At 37.6% G+C, this 27,842-nt stretch overlaps 1 protein-coding gene across 1 annotated transcript; it reads left to right on the forward strand.

The window, feature by feature from the left end:
* On the forward strand, positions 1 to 27,435 carry TMEM106B (transmembrane protein 106B). Its single transcript, XM_022587198.3, has 8 exons — positions 1 to 235; positions 2,521 to 2,742; positions 5,834 to 5,897; positions 10,000 to 10,159; positions 19,019 to 19,159; positions 19,417 to 19,466; positions 20,224 to 20,277; positions 21,017 to 27,435. Exons 2-8 carry the CDS (start codon positions 2,523 to 2,525, stop codon positions 21,153 to 21,155), a joined length of 828 nt encoding a protein of 275 aa, XP_022442906.1. The 5' UTR covers positions 1 to 235; positions 2,521 to 2,522; the 3' UTR covers positions 21,156 to 27,435.
* Positions 27,436 to 27,842: the final 407 nt, after the last annotated feature.

Here is a 27,842-nt window from a genome sequence, read left to right on the forward strand (position 1 = left end):
CACACCTCCTCCTCTCCGGGAGCGCTCTGCGCAGGCTCGGGCGCAGGTTGCAGCAGAGAGGGGCCTCAGCTGTTGTGGTTATTGTGCCGCCCCTCCCCCACCCGGACCCAGCGGCGACCCATCGCTGCAGGCCCGTTGCTCTAGCCCCAGCACCCGGCACTAAGGACTCCGTGACCGTGTCTTCGGGCCTGTCCGCGCCGGAGCAACTCGGGACTGCGTAGCACCCCGCATGCCGGTGAGCGACCCGGGACGCGCAGCCTCCAGGTCCCCTTAGGGAGCGGGGCCGAGCGGGCACCCTGGGAAGAGCCGAGCCGGATGAGGAGGTGGAGGAGGGGAGGCTACAGGGCCGCTGGACACGCGCGGAGACCGGGGAGGCGCTCTGGGCTGGGTTATGGAGGTGTGTCATCACCTCTTATCCGGGCCCAGCTTCCTGCCTAGGGGCTCCGGGCTTCGGCTCTAGCCGGGCGCACGGGAGAGATTCCAGGTCCCCACACCTTGAGTGGCCAGGTGGCCCCTGGTTTTTCTCTTTTTGAGTTTTCTTGCCCGACTGCCTGTATTTTATCTTTAACCCTTCCAAAGTAGGCAGGCTGTATCCTGGGTTTCGTTGATGCAGCTTATGAAAGGCGCCGACTTCCTTCGTTCGGAAGATCACGACCCATTTAAATTGGGTGGAGTCATGTACTTTTTTTTCCTTTTTTCGTAAGGAGTCCAAAGTTCTGGTTGGTTTTAAGTAAATTAAGGAATTTTGATAAAAATATTGAGCACAGGGGCCTAGCACCTCTTTATTATAAACTAAGGAGTCTCCAAGAATAAAAGTTGTTAAACTTAGCAGTGCTCTGGGGAAAATCCAGTAGGGAGGGCAGGGATGCCCAGTACCTGACGAAGTCTGGCACTTGTCCATTAGCCTTGATAAAACAAACACTAGTCCAAGGCCGACTGTATCAAGGCAACTGTTACATAAGTATAGAAAGCAGGCCCAGACTGAGAGCCACTTGTTCTTGCCTTCTGTGTCTTTTCCCCTCTTAAGGCATTCCAGTGGGAGGCAACCTATACCTCTGTTAACTGAGATGGTAAAAGGGTGCCACTGAGGCCCATTGAGCCCAGCTCATCTAATATTCCACATAGGCCCCAAGGTCAAAGTGTGTGGGGACAGTGATGTTAATTCACCCCTGAACCACCTGTGACTGGCAAGTACTGGTTTGGCTTGCATATAATGTCTTTGAGCAAAATCAAGGAAAAATAATGCATAAATCATTCACGTTTTTTAACTTAATGGGCAATGTGTATATAAATTTTTTAAAAATAGTAAAAATCAGCATCTTTATTCATCATTCTGAAGTAAGTTTGTCTACTAGTCGTATAATTTTTTATCCTGCTGTTTACAGTGTGTTTGGGTGACCCTAACACATGGATGGCATGCCACTTTTAAAAAGCAAACTTTTCTTCATAGCATAAGATAAATTGAATTATTTTGAGTGTCAGTTTTCCTCATTCACATCAGTTCGAATTTTTTAAAGAAATATGTCTCTTTATATGAATGTCTTTAATAATCTATTTTTAGGAACTGATAAAAAATATATGGTCAAATTTAGAAAGAGAAGGAATGTATTATTTTTAAATTCAGCTTTCCTGCTTTGTTAATTTGTCCTCAGAATGTCAACTGATTAGAATATATGACTTTTTAAGGTTTTTTAATACTTAAAATTGTGGCTTAAACTGCAGTGTTATTGCATTACCTATCTACAGAGGTTATTTTGATATAGGTACTAGCACTAATTATTTATTTTTATTGGTCTTTAAATTTATATTTAATTTTCCTCCTGTATTTTTGATACTGTCATCCTAAAATTTTGAAATTAATGTTCTAAATTTTGCTGCTTTGTATTGGTGAATTATAGTCAATATTTTAGAATATTAATTTCATAATTTTAACTCCACCAACTGTTGAATGAAAGAAAAATCTGGAGGTTTTTTGAGCTGTTTTTTGTTGCAAGTATTTAAATGTTTAAAGCAAGAAATGTGAGGATGAGAAAGATTGGGGATTTTATTTATCACATAGGGGCATGAATTTTAAAAGGCTGAAAAATACTACTTTGATATTTCCTGGTGATACCTAGTTGTAATCTGCCCAAAGCCACTTTTGCCTTCAGTGCTAATTGATTTAAAGGTAGAATGTGTTTTTGTTTTATTCCAAGAAAAGTGAAGTCCATGTGTTTCTTTTCAGAGAACTCTAAGAAAGTGGAGACTTTTGTCAAATTTTAATGTTGTTTGAAAGCCCATTCTTATCATAACTCTGATATATCATTTCATAATATTTTGTTAGAAAAACACTTTTGGACTCTAGTAAATGGCTCCCTTGTTTCAGACATTATTTTGATTGAGTATAATTCTAATCCAGATAGTGATTTGAACGCTCCCTTGAAGGTTGTTCTAAATTAATTTGATCGGTATAAATATCCTATAATGTTCTTGAGTATACATCTTGACTGAAGTTTACTGTAAGATGTTTTTTTTTCTTAGACATGGGAAAGTCTTTTTCTCATTTGCCTTTACATTCAAATAAAGAAGATGCTTATGATGGAGTCACATCAACTGAAAATATAAGGACTGGATTGGTTAATAGTGAAGTCCATAATGAAGATGGAAGAAGTGGAGATGTCTCTCAGTTTCCATATGTGGAATTTACAGGAAGAGACAGTGTCACTTGCCCCACTTGTCAAGGAACAGGAAGAATTCCTAGGGGTATGTGTTATTGCACTGTTTTTTCTTTGAAGAATGATTCCAAGTGTTTGCACAAATACTATGAAATCCGTGGGTCTGAGCACAACCCTTTATGTTTTAAAAGACTTAGAATTACAGTTAAAACTTCATATCAGTTATCTTCAGTCAAAAGGACACAAAGAAACAAACATAAAGATTTTAATTAGGGTCCTAAAGCAATAATGAAAACCACTCTTCTACCTCCAGTATCTTTTCTTTCCCACCTGCAATTATAGCAGATATGCAGCATCTCTTGACTGTAAACTTTTAGTCCTGTTTGGCATCAGTAGAAGTCATATCACAGTCACCTTGCCGTATTGAGTGTTAGGACAATTTAAGTAATGTGGTGACCTAATATTTCTGATTTGTTATTTAAAGAATAATAATAAGTTGGTCATGCACTAATTAGTTATTTTTTAAAGAATCTACATGAAGAGGAATGGTATATGAAGATGAGCCATATAGGAAAAAAAAATCAGTTTGTGGCATGTCATAGGGGAAGTCAGTAGGGAGTAATCTCCACCTGCTGTTTGTAGGCTACTTTAGTAGCAATGGCAATAAGTAGCAATAGTAAAAGTACCTTGTACTATTCTCATTTTCTGCTTGGTTGAATTGATATTTGACCCTGGAGAGACCCCGAGGGTAGGACAAAATGACAGTATAAGGCTTTATCTTGCAGAGGTAGTAGGTATTTGAGAATAAAAGGATTATTGTAGTTACAGGTATTAATGCACCAGGCTGGAGGCAGGGGGAGGGCTGGAGTCTCATTTTTGCAATCTGGATACTATATTTTTGAGGTATAGCTAGTAGGCATTTTTAGCAGCCTGGATGTACATTGTGGATAGTAAGATTGAGGAGGAATTCAGAGGTATTTTTTGTCTGAGCAACTGGAAGAATGGAGTAGCCATTTATTAAAATAGAGAAAAGAAGGTTTGAGTGTATGTGTCAGGTGAGAGATCAGGAGCTCAGTTTTAGATATGTAAGTTTGGAGATGCATATTTGACATCTAAATGGGTATGTTCAATAGGAAGTTAGTTATAATAAGGGCCTGGAATTCAGATGCAAGGCCTAGGCTGGAGTCATCAGTGTATAGATGATACTTCAGGTGAGTTGGATGACAGCACCAAGGCTGTCAATGTGAATAGAAAACAGAAGAGACTTTAGCACTGAACATTGGGGCATTGCAACATTTTGGGTCAGTGACATGAGAAAGAATTAGCAAAGGACACTAAAAAGAGCAGCTAGAGTAGAAGTAGGAAATCCCTTTGTCTGTGGTGTCTTAGAAGATAAATGAAGAAGATATACTCCTTGGTAGAGGAGAGATTGATCAACTGTGTTAGACCTGATCAAGTAATGTGAGGACTGAGAACTGGCCATGGGATTTGGTGATTTAGAGGCCACCTTTAAAAGAGCAGTTTTGGTAGTCTGCAAAAGAATGTATAGCATGTGTAGAGTAGGATCAGGAGTGCATAGAAGGAGCAAAGTTACAGTCAGAAAATAGCTTTTTTGAGGAGTTTTGCTGTTTCAGAGGAAAAGGAGAGAAGAGAGGTGGTAGCTAGAGGGGGCTATACATCAGGAGAAGAATTTTTTAAAGATGGAATGAATAATATGTTTGTATGCTGATGAGATTTTTCCATAGAGAAAACATTGATAATGCAGGCAACAGAGGACAATTATTAGATCTAGTGCACAAGTGCAGAGGGCTGCTCCTCCAGAGAAGCATGGGCAATTTGCTCCCAGCAGTAGAAGGGAAGGTAGAGTATATGGACACAGAGGCAAGTGGGTGGGAGGGTAGATGTGGTCGTAGCTTGTGGAAGTTCTCTTTGCCACATCATGAGCTGAGAGTAAGGATAGGGGAGAAGATATTGGAGGTTTGAAGAGAAAGTGGAAGTTATGAAATTGTAGTTTGGGAGAGTCAGATTAAGAGTATGCACTTTTTTTTTGGGCTGTGCCACACGGCTTGCGGGATCCCTGACCAGGGATCGCATCCAGCCCTACGGCAGTGAAAGTACAGAGTCCTAACCACTGGAACACCAGGGAATTCCCCAGATTGAGAGTATGAACTAGAGAAATATAGGTGGCATTATTAAGGGCCACTTGAGATAGTAATCTAAATGAGACTAGTGAGCATAGTTGTTTGTGTTTCTTTATCTACTTTTAGCTGTGTGGATATAGGCACAGTCGCCAAAGGGTTGGTTTTAACCAGTTGCAGTTTAGACAGATGAATACCACCAAACAAGATAGGATATGTACACACACACACACACACACACACATATACATATTATATATATGTGGGTATGGTAGGGGGAGTGTAGATGAGGGGGGACTTGTGGAGGGAGGAGTAATGAAAGTATTATGGAAAGCTTTAAAAGAGAACTTGACTGCGGTGCTTTGATAGTCAATACAAAGAGCCAAGTTGTGATAAGATTGGAAAATTGGCATTTAAAAGTCCATTTATCCATTAAAGCATATGGATAATGCTCAACCCAAGAAAGAAATACTGAATTTTGAAGTGACTTAATGTGGAGAGGTGTGTGACCTGAAAGAGTCCTGGAAGACTGTGTATAAATAGGGCTTCTTGGAGCATGAGACTTAATATGTGTCAGTTTTGGTTTTCAGGGGAGATAGTGTAGGAACCTCTGCAGTTATAGGGGTTTCAGGACAGCGGTAACAAAATGTTTCTTCTGCTCTCATTCAGATAATCAAATTGAAGTCTTAATGGAAAACTGTGGGGAATAGAAAACTGGGTGAAGGAAGGCCTGGTAAATTCAGATCTTCTGAAAGCTGGGACTTTTTAGAATTTTTTTCTCAGTGGAAGAACGAGTTACTCTTTCTCATTCTTTATAATATTTTTGTTAGCTAGAAATCTAGGTATGAAAAAACACAATATCTGCTTTGGAACTCAGCTGCTACTGGATAATTTCTGAAGATGTTGAGAGCAGTTTACTAAAGGAATGAGATGAGAACCAGGTAGTATTCTGGCCTTTCCAAACCCGACTTTGATGAGGAACCACTATATTTTTAATTAATCATGTTAATAAATTTCTAAATCTAATTCTTTTACTTTTAGGACAAGAAAACCAACTGGTGGCATTAATTCCATACAGTGATCAGAGATTAAGGCCAAGAAGAACGTAAGTGATTATAAGAAAATGGCAGTTTTTTTGTATTTTTTGCTTTTTATATTATGTATAAGTAAATATTTTAATTAAAACTATTCAAAGGAGAAATGCTAGCAGGTTGTTAAGTTATACCATCATATACTTTATGTCATTAAATAAAAAAAGGATTCCTGATTGTGGTAAGTTCTTGAAAAGTACTTGAGAGAAATGGTGTAGAACACAAGCCAAGGAAATTGAGCATAAATGTAATTGGAGTCCCTGAAGAAAATCAAAGGAGGCAAACTGAACAAATAGCAAACATTTAATTCAAGATCACTTCCCTGAAGTAAAGCAATACGTGAATCCACATATTGAAAAGACGAGGACTTGGGCTTTTCTGGTGGCGCAGTGGTTGAGAGTCTGCCTGCCAATGCAGGGGACACAGGTTTGAGCCCTGGTCTGGGAGGATCCCACATGCCGCGGAGTAACTGGGCCCGTGAGCCACAACTACTGAGCCTGCGCGTCTGGGGCCTGTGCTTCGTAACAAGAAAGGCCGCGACAGTGAGAGGCACGCGTACCGCGATGAAGAGTGGCCCCCGCTTGCCACAACTAGAGAAAGCCCTCGCACAGAAACGAAGACCCAACACAGCAAAAATTAATTAATTAATTAATAAACTCCTACCCCCAACATCTTCAAAAAAAAAGACAAGGACTTCCCTGGTGGCCCAGTGGCTAAGTCTCTGTGCCCCCCATGCAGGGGGCCCAGGTTTGATCCCTGGTCAGGGAGCTAGATCTCGCATGAGGCAAGAAGATCCTGCGTGCCACAACTAAGACCCGGCACAGCCAAATAAATAAGTAAATATTTTTTTTTAAAGTTTAAAAAAAGAAAAGACATACCATAATTTTGGAAATAATCAACCTTCTTAGTGAAATTACTGGACTTCAAAGGTAAAAACAGAAAACTGAAAAGCCCCTTTGAGCATCCAAGCAAAGGATCGATTAATTTATAAGGGATAGAAAATCAGATTGGCATGTTACTTCTTGACCACAATGCTTTAAACACATAAGCAGTAGAACAGCATGTCTAAGTCATCATGGAAAGAAAATGAACCCAGCAGTTTATAAACAGTCAGTCTGACCCTTTATTATATAATATATAGACAGTTATGAATGTGCAAGAAATTAGGGTTAATTTCCTAACCCTAACAAGCAGAGGGAATAGCACCTGAAAGGGCCAGAGGAGTGGTCCAGCCTTCAGATGTATGGCTAAAGTAAACAGCGCTGTGGGAAAGTGGTACAGATGAGGCTAGAGAAAATAACAAGGACCAGATCCTGGCACCTGTAGTAAACTAAGAAATCTGAGAACTTATAGGAAGCTCCTCAAGAATTTTTAGGAGTTTCAAATTTGTAATAAAAAACAGTAACTCTCAATATGTAGTAAAATTATAATATTTTGGGAAAATTGTGGTTCTTTATAAGTTGGAGTTGTGATGGGGTAGTCAAGAAATTATTAATTGCTTTTGTCTCCATACTTTAGCTATGTCATTTAATCCTCAAAACAAACCTACAGGTTTTAAAATGGAGGAAAAGAGTAAATTACCTAAAATGTTGCAAATATGAAATGGCAGATATAGAATTGTAACTTGAGTCCAAATAAACCGCACAACCTTCATAACTTCATCAGTACTGTATACTTTGCAGGATTCTGTTACTGTTCCTAGAGCCATAAGAAAAATTATTACTGATGAGTTTTGTAATGGAGATCTATGTACTTCATCAGTGAACTAGCCAATTTTTCAATTTGGTATGAAATACTAAGTGGAATGTTATTTTATTGTCCCACCAGGTTTAGTAATATTTGTTATGGCTGTAAGCTTTGGGCACAAAGTAATTTAGAATACTGATTCATATATTCACACCTAGAGCTGACTTACAGGCCCTAGGTACCAGAGTGTGGTGGGCTCACCTGCCCATGAGAAATAAAAACACTAAAGTGTAAAAAAATCCAACAATGTTCACATTTTTATCATGATTTTTAAACTCTTTTTATACCTTTTTAAGGTGTTTTGGTGTATAATGGGCACTATAAGTGTGTGATTAACCTACCTGTTAGGTAATCCAGTAGTGATCACCACCCTACTCAGGTTGGAAGTCCAGAGTGAGTGAGTGGGAACTTCTCTCTTTGCTCCAGACAGCAGTACAGGTCAAGTAGTAATGATTTAGTGAATTTTTGTTTGTTTTTTATTTTATTTTATTTTATTTTGCGGTACGCGGGCCTCTCACTGTTGTGGCCTCTCCCGTTGCGGAGCACAGGCTCCGGACGCGCAGGCTCAGCGGCCATGGCTCATGGGCCCAGCCGCTCCGCGGCATGTGGGATCTTCCCGGACCGGGGCACGAACCTGTGTACTCTGCATCGGCAGGCGGACTCTCAACAACTGCGCCACCAGGGAAGCCCTATTTTGTTTTTTGATGAACAATTTTGCTCTCTTTTCTTAACTTGGACAACTTAAAATACTCAGAAACATTTATAAAACATCTGCAAGAAGTACTTGAAATAACTGTTGTGAGGGATAAGATGAGATCCATCAGGGCATTTAGGTACAAATCTCTCTTTAGGGAAGAGAGGATGGAGGAAAGGATAAAACAAGAATTTTTTGGATGGCTAGAATCTAAGGAAAAGATAAACTAAGTGACATGCAAGACAGAAAAAGAAGCCAAAAGAAGGGTGCTATGGGCTTTGACAGAGTGCTGTTTATTGGAGAAACCAGGGAAATTCTTTCATCCCTGAGTGTCCATGGGGAGATTGCTTCCAGGAGCCCTCGCATATACCAAAATCTGCTGATGCTCAAGTCCCTCATATAAAATGGCATAGTACAGTCGACCCTCCACATCTGAGGTTTCAAATCTGTGGATTCAGCCAACCATAGAGGGAAATTTTGATCCATGGTTGGTTGAATTCAGGGATTAGAAACCCACAAATACTGGAGGGCCGACTGCAGTGTCTTGAAACTCTAGTTTTGTTGGTAAACCTAAAGATAAGAGGCAGTTTTCATCTATGGAAATAAAGAGTGAGAGATGGAAGAGAAACACTTCCATCTGGGAGGTAGATGAATAGCAAAGTCACGTGAGTTTTTTTTTTTTTCCTTGTCTTATCTCTGCATAATAATATCCCCTTTCTTGATTTTAAAGAAACAGTTTAGCAGCATCTTCAAAGCAGACATGATTAATGTAAACAATATTTTTAAAAAGGAGTACAGGGACTTCCCTGGTGGCACAGTGGTTAAGAATCTTCCTGCCAATGCAGGAGACACGGGTTGGAGCCCTGGTCCGGGAAGATCCCACATGCTGTGGAGCAACTAAGCCTGTGCGCCACAACTACTGAGCCTGCGCTCTAGAGCCCATGAGCCACAACTACTGAGCCCGCATGCTGCAACTACTGAAGCCCACGCACCTAAAGCCTGTGCTCCACAGCAAGAGAAGCCACTGCAATGAGGAGCCTGTGCACCACAAAGAAGAGTAGCCCCTGCTCACCGCAGCTAGAGAAAGCCCATGCGCAGCAACGAAGACCCAATGCAGCCAAAAATAAATAATTTATTTTAAAAATAAGTAAAAAGGAGTACATAAATACTTTTGGGTGAGGAAACTCAAAACAGACTGTCTTAGTGAGACTGATGAGGCATATGGTTATGTCATTACATTTTTAAGGGCTTCATAGGTGGTTCTGATGAGCAGTCACTTTAAGTAATCATATAATGCCAAAACTCATATGTGAAAATTCTGCTTCAGTGAATTCATCAGGGAGTCTTGAAATCTATACTTTTATAAAGCTCCCCAGCTTGATTCTGATGAGCAGCCTGGTTTGGGAATCACCACAGTAAATGTTCTATCTATAATAAGCCTGAAATCCTAGTCTCCAAAAAGGGTAAATATGTCTTTTAAGGAGACCATTTTAACACTTAATAGATTCCAAACTAACTCTGTTCGATACTTCTATAATGTAAAAAGTTGGTAAAAATCATACATCTTTTCCTGCTGGTATAAAAGGGAAAAATTCAAAATGAAAATGTCTTCTCTAAATGTTTCATTATGTAATTTTTGATGCATGTATATTTAAATATTCCATTTTCCTTTTCAGAAAACTGTATGTGATGGCTTCTGTGTTTGTCTGTCTGCTTCTTTCTGGACTGGCTGTGTTTTTCCTTTTCCCTCGCTCTATCGACGTGAAATACATTGGTGTAAAATCGGCATACGTCAGTTATGATGTTCCAAAGCGTACAATATATTTAAATATCACGGTAAGTACATATTTATATTAAAAATATTTGACTTCATTCTTTTTTTTTTTTTTTTTTTTTTTTGCGGTATGCGGGCCTCTCACTGTTGTGGCCTCTCCCGTTGCGGAGCACAGGCTCCGGACATGCAGGCTCAGCGGCCATGGCTCAGCAGCCATGGATCACGGGCCCAGCCGCTCCGCGGCATGTGGGATCTTCCCGGACCGGGACACGAACCTGTGTCCCCTGCATCAGCAGGCGGACTCTCAACCACTGCACCACCAGGGATGCCCTGACTTCATTCTTTTATCATGTTAAGCAGCACCTTTGTCCTTATTGAGAGAACATTAAAGGTAACACTCAGTTTTCTTTCTGTATGTCTGCTATATTGACCTTTTCTGTCATTTCTGATTCTGCTGAAAATGGCAAATTGGCAAATTCTGTGTATTCAGAATCATTTCGCATTTGAAGATGCCTTTGGGAGGGTAAAATAAACAAAACAATTAATTACTGGGAAAAAAGTAATTACAGTCTATTTACTTTTCAGCATTTGACTCTGAATAGCTTCTAGCCAGATGTCAACATAGTTAGTTCAATACATGTTATACATGTAACATTTTCATTTCCTTGTGTTTTGTGAAACACAATTTTTGCCATCTTTAACAGACCATTCCTTTGTTTTAAAAGGTAGAGAACAAGTGAATGATTTCTCTTGCAAATTAGTATGTGTGAAAATCTGTGTTTCTCAGGACAGTGGTTTTTAGGACTCTACAGCCTTCCCACACTTGAAAACAAACAAGCAAACAAACAAACACCTCAGAGAAGGTCTTGTACCTGTTTTGCATGTTAACATTTATTTGAAAAAAGCATGGTTTGCAAACCACCGTATTATTAAAAAGGAATATATATGTTGCTTCAGGCTTTAAGGCACATCTGTGTGGCAGTGATTTGTTTGGAAGAGAGATATTGGACTTCAGTTGGTTTTATTCAAAGAGGTGGTTGGTATGCTTCAGGTTGAGGTAGAGATGCCTGTGGTGCTGGTTGGGAGGAGGGGGATTTACAGGGACAGGAAGTGAAATGGAATGTATGTTAAAGTGGAATTACTACTTAATTATAGGAAGAAACTCCCATGAATTCATTTATCCTCATGGCGTACTGTCAAACGTTGTCAACCTTTAAAAAAACACAAAAAAATTTTTAAAATCCTGGGAATTCTCTGGCAGTCCAGTGGTTAGGACTCTGCTTTTTCACTACTGAGGGCCCAGGTTCCATCCCTGGTTGGGGAACTAAGATCCCACAAGCTGGGACTTCCCTGGTAGTCCAGTGGGTAAGACTCTGAACTCCTAATGCAGAAGGGGCCCAGGTTTGATCCCTGGTCAGGGAACTAGATCCCTCATGCATGCCACAGCTAAGAAGTCCACATGCTGCCACTAAGAAGCCTGCATGCCGCAACTAAAGATCCCACGTGCTGCAACGAAGAGCTGGCACAGCCTAAATAAATAAATATTTTTTAAAAAAGATCCCACAAGCTGCACTGCGCAGCCGAGAAAAAAACTATATACATGGAAAAAATATATATGCATAAAACATAACACAGTACTAATTGTAAATCATTTCCTATCATTGGGGAATTATTGTTGGGTATTTTTCCACTGTAACAGCCATTTGGAAAAAGGAACAAATTTTCCCTTTTTCTGTGGGGTTTAAAACAGTGGGCGGATATTTTTGGCCAACCTCCAGAGTCTGTTTTAGTATTAAATAACTGTAAATTTATAATGAAAAGTAATAAAATTTATGTGCTGGGCCCTTTTAGATACCAGAAAGCATATTTAAATGTAAATATCTTACTTTATTTTAAATAATTATTCAGGAATTCCCACTTTTAGGGGTACTAGTACTTGACTAAATTGAGAAAGTGTGAACATTAAATAGGAAATAGGTTTATTATATAGATAAACATTAGGTTTAACTGGATGACAGTGAGAAAAAAGCTGAGATTTCTCACGGGGTGAAGATGGCGGAAGAGTAAAACGCGGAGATCACCTTCCTCCCCGCAGATACATCAGAAATACATCTACACGTGGAACAACTCCTACAGAAAACCCACTGAACGCTGGCAGAAGACCTCAGATCTCCCAAAAGGCAAGAAACTCCCGATGTACCCGGGTAGGGCAAAAGAAAAAAGAATAAACAGAGACAAAAGAATAGGGATGGGACCTGCACCAGTGGGAAGGAGCTGTGAAGGAGGAAACGTTTCCACACACTAGGAAGCCCTTTTGCGGGCGGAGACTGCGGGTGGCGTAGGGGGAAAGCTTTGGAGCCGCAGAGGAGAGCACAGCAACAGGGGTGCAGAGGGCAAAGTGGAGAGATTCCCGCACAGAGGATCAGTGCCGACCAGCACTCACCAGCCCAAGAGGCTTGCCTGCTCACCCACCGGGGTGGGCGGGGGCTGGGAGCTGAGGCTCGGGCTTCGGTCGGATTGCAGGGACAGGACTGGTGGCGTGAACACAGCCTGAAGGGGTTAGTGCACCACGGCTAGCCGGGAGGGAGTCAGGGAAAAAAGTCTGGACCTTCCAAAGAGGCAGGAGACTTTTTCTTCCCTCTTTGTTTCCTGGTGCGCAAAGAGGGGATTAAGAGCGCTGCTTAAAGGAGCTCCAGAGACGGGCATGACCTGCAACTATCAGCGCGGACCCCAGAGATGGCCATGAGACGCTAAGGCCGCTGCTGCTGCCACCAAGAAGCCTGTGTGCGAGCACAGGTCACTCCACACCTCCCCTCCCAGGAGCCTGTGCAGCCCTCCACTACCATGGTCCCAGGATCCAGGGACAACTTCCCCGGGAGAACACACAGCGCGCCTCAGGCTGGTGCAACGTCATGCTGGCCTCTGCCACCGCAGGCTCGCCCCGCATCCATACCGCTCCCTCCCCCCGGCCTGAGTGAGCCAGAGCCCCCGAATCAGCGGCTCCTTTAACCCCCACTTCTGCAAGCCAGAAGGGAGTGGCAGGACGTATTAAAGGTGATGAAGGAGAAAAACCTACAACCAAGTTTACTCTACCCAGCAAGGATCTCATTCAGATTTCATGGAGAAATTAAAACTTTTACAGACAAGGAAAAGCTAAGAGAATTCAGCACCACCAAACCAGCTTTACAACAAATGCTAAAGGAACTTCTCAAGGCAAGAAACACAAGAGAAGGAAAAGACATACAATAACAAACCCAAAAAAATTAAAATGGGAATAGGAGCATACATATCGATAATTACCTTAAATGTAAATGGATTAAATGCTCCCACCAAAAGACACAGACTGGCTGAATAGATACAAAAACAAGACCCATATATATGCTGTCTACAAGAGACCCACTTCAGACCTAGGGACACATACAGACTGAAAGTGAGGGGATGGAAAAAGATATTCCATTCAAATGGAAATCCAAAGAAAGCTGGAGTAGCAATTCTCATATCAGACAAAATAGACTTTAAAATAAAGACTATTACAAGAGACAAAGAAGGACACTACATAATGATCAAGGGATCAATCCAAGAAGAAGATATAACAATTGTAAATATTTATGCACCCAACATAGGAGCACCTCAATACATAAGGCAAATACTAACAGCCATAAAAGGGGAAATTGACAGTAACACTTTCATAGTAGGGGACTTTAACACCCCACTTTCACCAATGGACAGTTCATCCAAAATGAAAATAAATAAGGAAACACAAGCTTTAAATGATACATTAAACAAGATGGACTTAATTGATACTTATAGGACATTGCATCCAAAACCAACAGAATACACATTTTTCTCAAGTGCTCATGGAACATTTTCCAGGATAGATTATATCTTGGGTCACAAATCAAACCTTGGTAAATTTAAGAAAATTGAAATGGTATCAAGTATCTTTTCCGATACAACACTATGAGACTAGATATCAATTACAGGGAACGATCTGTAAAAAATACAAACACATGGAGGCTAAACAATACACTACTTAATAACGAAGTGATCACTGAAGAAATCAAAAAGGAAATTAAAAAATACCTGGAAACAAATGACAGTTGAGACACGACGACCCAAAACCTATGGGATGCAGCAAAAGCAGTTCTAAGAGGGAAGTTTATAGCAATACAATCCTACCTTAAGAAACAGGAAACATCTCGAATAAACAATCTAACGTTGCACCTAAAGCAGTTAGAGAAAGAAGAACAAAAAGACCCCAAAGTTAGCAGAAGGAAAGAAATCATAAAGATCACATCAGAAATAAATGAAAAAGATATGAAGGAAACAATAGCAAAGATCAATAAAACTAAAAGCTGGTTCTTAGAGAAGATAAACAAAATTGATAAACCATTAGCCAGACTCCTCAAGAGAAAAAGGGAGAAGACTCAATAGAAATGAAAAAGGAGAAGTAACAACTGATACTGCAGAAATACAAAAGATTATGAGAGATTACTACAAGCAACTCTATGCCAATAAAATGGACAACCTGGAAGAAGTGGACAGAGTCTTAGAAATGCACAACCTGCCAAGACTGAATCAGGAAGAAATAGAAAATATGAACAGACCAATCACAAGCACTGAAATTGAAACTGTGATTAAAAATCTTCCAACAAACAAAAGCCCAGGACCGGATGGCTTCACAGGCGAATTCTATCAAACATTTAGAGAAGACCTAACACTTATCCTTCTCAAACTCTTCCAAAATATTGCAGAGGGAGGAAAACTCCCAAACTCATTCTATGAGGCCACCATCACCCTGATACCAAAACCAGACAAGGATGTAACAAAGCAAGAAAACTACAGGTCAGTATCACTGATGAATATAGATGCAAAAATTCTCAACAAAATACTAGCAAACAGAATTCAACAGCACATTAAAAGGATCATACACCATCATTAAGTGGGGTTTATTCCAGGAATGCGAGGATTCTTCAATACTTGCAAATCAATCAACATGATACACCATATTAACAAATTGAAGGAGAAAAACCATATGATCATCTCAGTAGATTCAGAGAAAGCCTTCAACAAAATTCAACACCCATTTATGATAAAAACCCTGCAGAGAGTAGGCATAGAGGGAACTTTCCTCAACATAATAAAGGCGATATATGACAAACCCACAGCCAACATCATCCTCAATGGTGAAAAACTGAAACCATATCCACTTAGGTCAGGAACAAGAGAAGGTTGCCCACTCTCACCACTCTTATTCAACATAGTTTTGGAAGTTTTAGCCACAGCAATCAGAGAAGAAAAGGAAATAAAAGGAATCCAAATTGGAAAAGAACAAGTAAAGCTGTCACTGTTTGCAGATGACATGATATACATAGAGAATCCTAAAGATGCTACCAGAAAACTACTAGAGCTAGTCAATGAATTTGGTAAAGTAGCAAGATACAAAATCAATGCAGAGAAATCTCTGGCATTCCTATACACTAATGATGAAAAATCTGAGAGTGAAATTAAGAAAACACCCATTTACCATTGCAACAAAAAGAATAAAATATCTAGGAATAAACCTACCTAAGGAGACAAAAGACCTGTATGCATATACCATATTCTTGGATCGGAAGAATAAACATTGTGAAAATGACTACTACCCAAAGCAATCTACAGATTCAATGCAATCCCTATCAAACTACCACTGGCATTTTTCACAGAATTAGAACAAAAAATTTCACAATTTATATGGAAACACAAAAGACCCCAAATAGCCAAAGCAATCTTGAGAACAAAAAATGGAGCTGGAGGAATCAGGCTCCCTGACTTCAGACTATACTACAAAGCTACAGTAATCAAGACAGTATGGTACTGGCACAAAACCAGAAAGATAGATCAATGGAACAGGATAGAAAGCCCAGAGATAAACCCCCACACATATGGTCATCTTATCTTTGATAAAGGAGGCAGGAATGTACAGTGGAGAAAGGACAGCCTCTTCAATAAGTGGTGCTGGGAAAACTGGACAGGTGCATGTAAAAGAATGAGATTATATCACTCCCTAACACCATACACAAAAATAAGCTCAAAATGGATTAAAGACCTAAATGTAAGGCCAGAAACTATCAAACTCTTAGAGGAAAACATAGGCAGAACACTCTATGACATAAATCACAGCAAGATCCTTTTTGACCCACCTCCTAGAGAAATGGAAATAAAAACAAAAATAAACAAATGGGACCTAATGAAACTTAAAAGCTTTTGCACAGCAAAGGAAACCATAAACAAAACCAAAAGACAACCCTCAAAATGGGAGAAAATATTTGCAAATCAAGCAACTGACAAAGGATTAATCTCCAAAATTTACAAGCAGCTCATGCAGCTCAATAACAAAAAAACAAACAACCCAATCCAAAAATGGGCAGAAGACCTAAATAGACATTTCTCCAAAGAAGATATACAGATTGCCAACAAACACATGAAAGAATGCTCAACATCATTAATCATTAGAGAAATGGAAATCAAAACTACAATGACATATCATCTCACAATGGTCAGAATAGCCATCATCAAAAAATCTAGAAACAATAAATGCTTAAGAGGGTGTGGAGAAAAGGGAACCCTCTTGCACTGCTGGTGGGAATGTGAATTGGTTCCGCCACTATGGAGAACAGTATGGAGGTTCCTTAAAAAACTACAAATAGAACTACCATATGACCCAGCAATCCCACTACTGGGCATATACCCTGAGAAAACCATAATTCAAAAACAGTCATGTACCAAAATGTTTATTGCAGCTCTATTTACAATAACCAGGAGATGGAAGCAACCTAAGTGTCCATCATTGCATGAATGGATAAAGAAGATGTGGCACATATATACAGTGGAATATTACTTAGCCATAAAAAGAAACGAAATTGAGTTATTTGTAGTGAGGTGGATGGACCTAGAGTCTGTCATACAGAGTGAAGTAAGTCAGAAAGAGAAAAACAAATACTGTATGCTAACACATATATATGGAATCTAATGGGAAAAAAATGTCATGAAGAACCTATGGGTAAGACGGGAATAAAGACACAGACCTACTAGAGAATGGACTTGAGGTTATGGGGAGGGGTAAGGGTAAGCTGTGACAAAGTGAGAGAGTGACATGGACATATATACACTACCAAACGTAAAATAGATAGCTAGTGGGAAGCAGCTGCATAGCACAGGGAGATCAGCTCGGTGCTTTGTGACCGCCTAGAGTGGTGGGATAGGGAGGGTGGGAGGGAGGGAGACGCAAGAGGGAAGAGATCTGGGGATATATGTGTACGTATAGCTGATTCACTTTGTTATACAGCAGAAACTAACACACCATTGTAAAGCAATTATACTCCAATAAAGATGTTAAAAAAAAAAGTGAGATTTCTGTAGGTTTTCTATCAGTATTTTGAGAAATGTAATTATATAGTATTACTTTTGTTTCTTAAAATGAGTAGTATATATTACTACTCTTTTTTAGTAATATTTATTGTCTAATTATGAAAATGTTTAATTATCATGATAAGACATTTGAAAAATACCATAATGTATATCTTTACTTCTATCCAGGCCTGACTATTAACATGTAGTCTGCCCTCCGTATCCACCAGTTCTGCATCCATGGATTCAATCAACCTGATTGAAAATTTTTTTTTTAATTCAGAAAAATTTGTTTTTTATAAATTAATTTGTGTGGGGTTTTTTTGGCTGTGTTGCATCCTCATTGCCGTGCGCGGGCTTTCTTCAGTTGCGTCGAGCAGGGGCTATTCTTCGTTATGGTGTATGGGCTTCTCATTGTGGTGGCTTCTCGTTGCAGAGCATGGACTCTAGGCACTTGGGCTTCAGTAGTTGTCGCATGCGGGTTCTAGAGCGCAGACTCAGTAGTTGTGTTGCACGGGCTTAGTTGCTCCGTGGCATGTGGGATCTTCCCGGGCCAGGGATTGAACCCGTGTCCTCTGCCTTGGCAGGTGGATTCTTAACCGCTGCGCCATCAGGGAAGCCCTATCTGTTATTTCTTGATTTAACATTTTTCTTTTTTATTTTGTTGACTATTTTCTAAAATAATTTGAAACAATTGTTTTAAGTTAGAATTGCAAAAGTTGGCCCCAGCTGTTAAGTATAGAAATGATACAACTGCATTTCTTTCCAGCCAGTTTTGAATCTATCCCATTTCTTCTCAAAAGTGACCTGCTAGAAATCTCTACTCATGTAGTTAAAATACCAGTTTTTTTAAATAGAAAGTTTATTTAATGTTGTGTTTAACATTTTAAAATGTTGTCTTTGTATTTAATTGAATCGGAAGTAGCTTAGTCAGTGAAGCTGTACATGTTAAGATTTAGAAAATTTTTGATGAAATTTTAGAATTTTTTATTGAATTTTTGCTAAGGCTACAAATACATTTTCTAACATTCATTTTTCTGTATTCTTGTACTATACATTTTCTGAGCCTACTTTTTAAAAGTATGTGTTCATTGTAGGCATTTTATATACATAGTACTCATGCATATGGGCTTCCCTGGTGGCGCAGTGGTTGAGACTCCGCCTGCCGATGCAGGGGACACGGGTTCGTGCCTTGGTCCGGGAAGATCCCACATGCCGCGGAGCGGCTGGGCCCGTGAGCCATGGCCCCTGAGCCTGCGCGTCTGGAGCCTGTGCTCCGCAACAGGAGAGGCCACAACAGTGAGAGGCCTGTGTACTGCAAAAAAACAAAACAAAACAAAAAACATAGTACTCATGCATAAAACCATATAATTGGTTCATTGAATGTTCTTGACATTTTTTGGTGATACTTTCCTTCCTCCTAATAAATTAAGCATAGCCACAGCTGGAGAGTCATCTTCTGTATTAATTTTGATTCATATTATGCTTATTCTAAGATAACGTGTACATTTTGTGCCTCCTTTCTTTTTCAGAACACACTAAATATAACAAACAATAACTATTATTCTGTTGAAGTTGAAAACATCACTGCACAAGTTCAGTTTTCAAAAACAGTTATTGGAAAGGCACGCTTAAACAACATTACCAATATTGGTCCACTGGATATGAAACAGGTAAGCTTCATTCATGAAATACTTTGGAGGAGTTAAACAAGTCTCGAGTTTGTGTATCATATTAACTTGAGGGAGATGGGGGATTTCTTAAAGAACTAGACTTTGAATTGTATCCCATACATGTGTAAGAAAAAGTCCTAGAATCAAACCCATAAAGGGAGAAATTTCCAAACTCTTTGAAGTTACAAAATGTATCTGAAATACTTGATGTTTTGATCCTGTTCTCTATTGATTTATTTTTAATTTTTGCCTTTCAGATTGATTATACAGTACCTACTATCATAGCAGAAGAAATGAGTTATATGTTGTAAGTTCTGATTTTTAATTATTTTCTCTCATTAAATTATAAAGAGTAAGTATGTGTAGGTGTGAATATATATATATGTTTAATTTCCCATCATCTTAGAAGTGACAAGACCACATTTTGGAATATTCCTTCCGGCCTCTGATCATCTCTGTTCTTCTCTTCTCCCCTTTCAACATGTATAATGTTAATGTATATATATGTATACACATAATTTTATTTTCAGAATTAGGATCATATACACCATGGCATTTTTTATTTACTATGTTATGAGAATCATAATCTCACATATTCTAGTATTTGTTTCTGATTTAGTATAGGAGGACTAAAAATGCTAATGATGTTTAGAACTCTATTGCTGGTTTGAAGTTGTAAAGCTTTTAAATTAGGTCTAAATGATTATTAGCTCTTGTTAAGTAAAAAATAGTGATAAATTTTTATCATCTTTTGATGTCAGCTTGATATAGAATTTCTGAGTAACTAATAAACTGGCTACTAAAATTTCAAAAGGTAAACAAAAAGTAAAAATAATAAGTAGACAACTCTACAACTGCTGTAGTATGAAGGCATAGAATAAGAAGCCATGAAAATATTAATCATCATTTGAGATACAGAAAATGCTCAACCATTAAATGCTTATTTATTATATCTTCTTAATAGTATTTCTGTTAGCTTTAACATAGGAAGAGGAACTGTAATTAAACTATTTTAAATTTATAATGTCAGTTTGTATTTATTCACATTGTTTTTTCTTTAACAGTGATTTCTGTACACTGACATCCATCAAAGTGCATAACATAGTACTCATGATGCAGTAAGTACAAATTTTTTTTTGAGAGATTCTTTGTTTAAAAACTTTATATGTATAACATTGGCTTAAAGTATACACATATTTATAAATGCTGTCTCATTTGGGTTTTAAGCCTTACAGGAGTGCAGTGAGGTGAAGTAAATAGTATCCCACTTTACACATGAGGAAATGGGAGCTCAGAGGAGTAGTGAAGGATCACACAGCTGCTAAATAGTGAATCTGAACCTTGCAAGAACTTGGGAAAATGGTAGAAATTGGGATAGAGAGAAGGATGAGCTCAACATCCAATTCCTTGCTGCCTGTGGTCGGCAGTAACAGTAGTGAAGACCAGGAATGTTATTGGTTTGCAAATCAGGTGTTATCCTAAGCCATGAAAACACTGTAGGTTATAGGTTGGGTATTTGGGCCATTAGCTAACATTTGATTAACCTTTTCCTCTGATGAGAGAACTGTGTGATTATTTTTAAAAGTGAACTGAACTAAATATATTTTTAATTAAAGATTGGTGTTTTGAAAAAATACATTTTTGTATATAATTATTTTTGGATAGGGCTTTCTCAGCCAGCATTCCTGTTGTCTATTGGGGAAATATTCCCTAAAAGGCCCATGTCCACAATATTGAGTTATCATTAATCAAATAATCTCTCCCTGGAGAGAATTTTGATATATAAAGTGTTCTCACTTTAGAAAGCTTTTTTATATATAACTCTTCAGTGTTTCTCCCCATTTATTTTGTTTTTAGAGTTACTGTAACAACAACTTACTTTGGACACTCAGAACAGATATCCCAGGAAAGGTACCAGTACGTTGATTGTGGAAGGAACACAACTTATCAGTTGGGGCAGTCTGAATATCTAAATGTACTTCAGCCACAGCAATGAAAACTGAGAGATGCACCTGGAGAAGAAATACCTATTGACATTTTCCAAACTCTGAAGGATGAGGTACTTACTTCCTGATAGGAGATCTTAAATTGAACAACCTAAAGTTTACACTTCTGTTTTAAAAGTACAGCTAAGAGTATGTGGACTTGTAGGTTATTACAACTCTCTACTCTGTGTTCATGATATTTGTACCAGGATCTTTTACTTGAATCTAAATTTACTGATTGGTTTTCTTTGTTCCTGGTCCCCAAAGGGGAAAACTAAGACTTCTCCTACAGGATAAATAATTATTTAAAATTCATAGCTCTAATCACTACTGAAAACATAATTGATGATTTGTGATGAATATAATTATGTGATGAACATAATTTGAGAAACTTTATTTCTGAATGTTTTTATAGAAAATTACTGTGGGCCTATTCATGAAGACATTTAAAGAGTAACCTTTTTTTTTTTTCCTGTTTTATAAATTCCCTTTGCTACTTGGTAGTATTTCAGCTATATGCTATTTTAGCTTTTAGCTAAATGTTTTTATTTTTTCATTTTGAAATCTACTCATTTGCATGTTTTTGTCAGTCTTACTTCAAGCTATTGCTTGCATAACACTTAATAAACCAAAATAATCTTTGCAGAATTCTGTACCTAAAATTTTTTAAAACCCCTAAATAATGTGTTTCACATGTCTTTCCATGTTAGTTATAGTTGTGTGAAATTTTTATGTAATCTTCAAACATCATTTAATGTACAGTATTGTAAATAAATTCTGCATGGCTTTTATGTAGCTTTAATAAATGTCAAATAAAGTGATACAGATTTAAAATATAGTAAGTTGCTCATAAAAATTTGTAAAGAAAGGAAAATGATATTCAGAAACCTCTAGAATGTGTGTTTCCAATTACATATTAGATCAGGCATAACATAGATTTGAAATAAAATATTTTGATGCTCCACTTTTTTTAATGTTGCTTTTCATACTAAAGAATTATGAATACACTTACTTTTCAGAACTGTTAGGTACCCAAATGATCAATTTTATGAATGTTTTAGAGGAGGAAGTTATTTCTTTGGTAAAATTATCCAAGAAATCCTGTTATTAAATTATGGTGGCTATAGCAAAATAAAACCTATATTATGCTTTTAAAAATTACTTTGCACATCGTGGATATCATGCCCCTAGCAGTTACATTTTTAAAGGTTTCTACTTTTGGTTTGGATTTTATTTAAAATTGTTTTCAAGTGTAAATTATTGACGTATTCATTTTGCTATTTTATATTTTTAATACCATTTTGCATTTGGGCTTTTTGCCTTTTTGGTTACCACGTTCTGAGTACCTTTTAAATACCTACCACTGAGCATGGGGGCTGACTGTGATACCAAAAGCAGTAAGTGGCTTGAGAGTAGTTTCCTATGTTCCCTAGTGACAGAGATCAGGTTACCCCTCTCCTTACTCCCAAAGTGCCTAACATGGGTCTGAAACATTCTTATTGTAAGTCTGACTCTCTCAACTATAGAACATGAGCTTTATTTAATTAGTTAGAGCTAATGAAGCCCTCCTTTCTGCTTTTAAACCTACTCAGGTTTCCCCTTACTTAGCTTTCATATTACTTTCTCTAAGTTTTCCTCAGTGAACATTTAAATGGGTGAAATGCACTAACTTCTTTTTTTTTTTAACTACTTAGTCTTCCCTTAATCCATCACTAACTCATCCATCCTTACTATTAAACTAAAATCACCCCTTTAAATTTATTATGGATTTTGTAGTCCAACCCAATCTTTAATATTTTTTCTGCTATGTTTTTTGACTACTCCCCTTCTCCTTGAAATTGCACTTTTCTAATGTGTGTGTTCTATTTGTATTTTTCATGTCATTCTCATTTCATTTTTTCTCATTCTCCTATCTTTTGATATCTTTTAATGAGTAGTATCCAGACCCTCTTCTGCCTCAAAATTTCTACTCCTGTATCTTCAGCAATCACCTATATTAAGGCTTCTAGCTGTTTCTACATACCTGACAGTAACCTGTCTAGTTTCTCATTTAGCTAATGCCTTAGAGATAACAGTATTTCAGTGACTGTGTAAAAATCAAACATTGTTAAAAAATTTTTTATCATGTTTTGTTCTCACCTGCCCTTATGTCCCATTTCTTCAAAATCATTCTTCAGATATGCCTCCTTCAAAAATCAATCCTGATTTATTTTCCTGCTTTGTATCTTTTTTTTTTTTTTTTTTTTTTTTTTTGCGGTACACGGGCCTCTCACTGTTGTGGGCTCTCCCATTGCGGAGCACAGGCTCCGGACGCGCAGGCTCAGCGGCCATGGCTCATGGGCCTAGCCGCTCCGCGGCATGTGGGATCTTCCCAGACTGGGGCCAAACCCGTGTCCCCTGCATCGGCAGGCGGACTCTCAACCACTGCGCCACCAGGGAAGCCCCTGCTTTGTATCTTTTAACCTTGGAAAACTATATAGTGTAAATTAAATGGACTTTTCTGTTGATGTGTAGCTTTAATATCCTTTTAGAGTGCATGCAGAGTATCTGCTGAAGAGACAGAAAAGTGAGAGAACATTTGCTTTTACTGATTTAGTTTTGAATTTTTTTATTCATTCTTTAAATTAAAAACTCTTTATTACACCTACTTTCTGTGGAGTTCAAGTGAGAAAAAACTGGAATTTAAAATAAGTTAAGAAAAACCAGCAGTAGAAAAATAAAGATCACCTGTGACTACTTTCAAAGACGGTTAAGTAACTGCCAGAAGAACCCTAGAGCAAAGCAGGCTGTAAATTAATAAAACTACAAAAGCACATTAAGGTGAAGCAGATTTATAGCCATTAAAAAAAAAATCTGGAAAGGATGGATGAGGCTTTAACTTTTCTTAGGTCATTGTCCAATGCAGTTTCTTATGTGGTAATAGGATTTTTTTAAAAGGGCTCTCAGACCTTATTCAGAAGATGTGGTAAAGATGTTACAATTTTTTTTTCTGATAATTCCAAGAATAAATTTCTCATAAATTGCATCTTAAGTAAACTGGTCATTCTAACCAAATCTAATACGTAACCAGCCTACATGTTTTCATATTACGTTTATATAGCACTGTGCCCTTTTCAGAATTCTTTCATATATTTTTCTCATATCATTTGCCATCGTCCTGTGAGTCAGAAAATGAGGGTAGTAGGATCCTCCTCTTTTAGAAAAGGAAAAAGAGGCATGGAGAAGTTGAGGGACTTGCTGAAGATCTCATATTTAGTAAATAGTTTCATTGAGGCCAGACCTAGTTTTCCTGTCACCCATATCTGTGCTCTGTCATTTAAAACACCCATTGGAAAGCCCTGTTGACTCAGGTTAGTATAAATAAAAATTAGAGAAAACGTTCACGTAGGTAATGGTGACAATCAGAATAATACTGATGGACTAAGATTTGGGGTATCTTGAAACTGGTACCTTAAATGTTTTAAATGGGAAATGTAAAATATTTTGGAGCATGATCTGTAGATTAATTTTCTGTTAAAATTTAGTACTCTGTGATCATTCCAGTAAAGATAATAGATATGTTTCAGAGTAGACTAATTATAAATAATAGAGATTAGTGGATTGAGATTTGAAACAGTGACAGTTTGAAAATAAGAGATATCAGATAAACTGCTTGAAATTTCTAAATAACCATCTTTACTGTACTACATAACATGTAAATGGCTGTGGTTTTGTGTTCATTTTTTCCATGCTTTTTTTGTTTGTTTAAGCCAATGAGGTAATTATTTTCTCTAAGAATTCATGACAAGAAAATAAAATTCACTTCAGATCTTCTGAATTGTAGTTTGGGAATAACACAGTGTGGTGTTCAAATAGATAGGAAGTGACTGCCAAAACACGATAAAAGTAACTTAGGAGACTTCAAATGTCAGTCTAATGAATCATTTGTGGTTCTTAGCCTTATCATTATTGCAATATAGTTCTGGATGTTTAATTGGAGGACATGTCCCCAATTTTCTCTCATGCCATTTTGTTTGTTTTTTAAAAGTTTTAAACAATTCTTTGTATAATGAGTATATCTTATTTAAGAAAACGGTTTGTTAGGTACTTGACCCCAAAGTCACTGCTCAGTATAGCTAATATTTATTGTTTAATTACTATGTCACATACTGTACTGTACTAACCTTTCATGTGCATTATCTTATTATCCCTCAGAAGAGTTCTTTAAGGTAGTTACTGTCATTGCCCCCCCCCCATTTTATCTCTGAGGAAATTGAGTTTTAGAGAAGTTAAGGAGTATGTATAAGTTGGAAAGTGGCAGATTAGAGATTCAAAACAGGTCTGTTTGACTCAAGCATCATTGTTCTTACAATAAGCATATTTTCTTTCTAGCCTTTGAAAATGTTTTAGTCATAAAAATGTGTTGGATATTGCACTTAATATAGAAGACTGAGGTTTTTGATAGTATTTTCAAGAATACTATTAAGATGCTTTATTATTTTGTAGATCTTTAATATAAAAATGTTTATCATTTTTTTAGCTATTAATACTTATCTGTTAGATGGATTTTTTTCTTTATAAAAGATATAAAAATTTAAATTTACAAATATATATCAGGCTTCCTTGATAAGCAGTATGAATGGAATTTCAAGTTATTAGTTTGTAAGCCAAAGGTTACTCACCAGAATGTCATGATTTTTAGCTCATAACATCTGGAAACAGTAACTACTTGGCTCAAATACATCTAAGAAGAATTAATTTTATTTCTCTCTTTTTTGTAATATCAGATTTTAAATGAGATGTTAAACTATTTTAAGGAAAAATTGTTTGAGAGGGTGGGATAAAAAGACTGTGAAACATTATTTCTTTAAAAAATGTATTTTTACATGAAAACAAGATATATTTGCAATGTGTTCAATCAAAACATTCACTTCTATATCCCAGATCTACATATTTCAAAGTAAAAATGTTCACTTGTCAGCTGAAATTCCTGATTAGAACTAATATTTGTTTATTTTTGTGCTTAGAATGTAAATTTCACAGTGGATTTTTTGTTTTGTTTTTTTCTGGCGGTACGCGGGCCTCTCACTGTTGTGGCCTTTCCCGTTGCGGAGCACAGCCTCCGGACGCACAGGCTCAGCTGCCAGGGCTCACAGGCCCAGCCACTCCGCGGCATGTGGGATCCTCCCGGACCGGGGCACGAACCCGTGTCCCCTGCATCAGCAGGCGGACTCTCAACCACTGCGCCACCAGGGAAGCCCCAGTGGATTTTTTTTAATTTACCTTTAATTTGGATAAAAGCAAGTGATATATTTATATACTACAGGGATAAAAATGGTAATTTTCATTTTTAAAAAAACTACCAATGTGATTATATTTTTAGTTCTCTTTACTCATGTTTAGTAGAGGCTTTAAATTAAAAAATACACTATGGTCTGTATTGACCCAAAAAGTATTCCATAAATTAATTTAACAAATATATGGCAAGCTTTTCATAGCTATAGCTAATTCTTCTAGAAGGAAGTTGTTGCCTTCTGTTTAATTACATTAATTGAAATGTGTTTAAGAGAAATGTTTTCAGCATATTTTGTATACTGAAAAAAAAACAGGGTTAGTATTGGGCCAATGGCCAAGAGGTAACGTTACTACCTTGTAGACTGTTACAGTTCAAATTGTCCCACTTCCCCCAGAATTTTAGAAACTAGAAGTCTGGGAGATGCTGTATCAGCTGTACTCTGGTGATTCTAAATGCTGTAAGTACTGTTCATCTTTTGTTACTGTGTGAGATGGGAAAAAATGCCAGATTGCAAAAGATGCATAATTTCATTGTATAATGGTTTGTTTTAGGCATAAAATATCAGCAAGCCTTGTCTTGTGTGTTTTGTCTTATATTTCCTTATAGAACTAAATTAAGTAAGATTTTGGGAAATGATTTTAAATGCTTTCCAAGTTGACCTGCTTGGTCAGATAGTTGAATGATGGCATTGCTGAGTAGACTCTAACCCATGATTCTAATTGTGGAATAAAGAATAATGTAGAGCGTGAGACTATGTTTGGGCACTTACTCTTCATTTATATTAGGTATTACCCTCCATCATAACATACTTACTAAATTTCCAAGTTGAGCAGTTCTGTAATTGTAACAATTGTTGCTGTACCTGTAACAAAACACGCTTATGATAGTAAAATGAATAGAAGCGCCCCCAAATACTATTTTTTTAATTCACTTGTAACTGTTCCTCTTATAATTGTGTATGACAGAATCAAATTTGTAAAAATTTTAGCATGAAAAATAAAATTTGTATCAGTCAAGTGTCTTGGTTATGCTTTTGAAATTCTCTTGACATAAACAAATCAGTGTAAATATTAAAAGTTCTTCAGCTTAAAGCTTTTAAGTTCTTACAGTTGTTAGCCAAACTGCACTTTAACATCATATTTTATATCTTTTTCTTTCATCTACTTAGCTTCCAATTTGTTGCCTAATTCTATCTATTCTACCTCTCTAGTATCTCTGGAATCTGTCTCATAGTTGAAATGTCTGTTGCTACTACCCCCTAATTTTTTACGGAAAAAAGCCCAAGTCCTTACTGTGGTATTAGGAATCTTTTGTTATCTGGCCACAACCTAAATTCACAATCTTATTTCCTATCTTTGCCCCTCATTTATGTCCCAGGCAAATTGAGATGTTTGCCATTCCTTGGAAATAGTTCTTTCTTTTA

The sequence above is a fragment of the Delphinapterus leucas genome, chromosome 9 (genome assembly GCF_059928025.1).
Source record: "Delphinapterus leucas isolate spDelLeu-1000000601 "Yukka" chromosome 9, BTC_Dleu_Yukka2, whole genome shotgun sequence".
NCBI classification, from domain to species: Eukaryota; Metazoa; Chordata; class Mammalia; order Artiodactyla; family Monodontidae; genus Delphinapterus; species Delphinapterus leucas.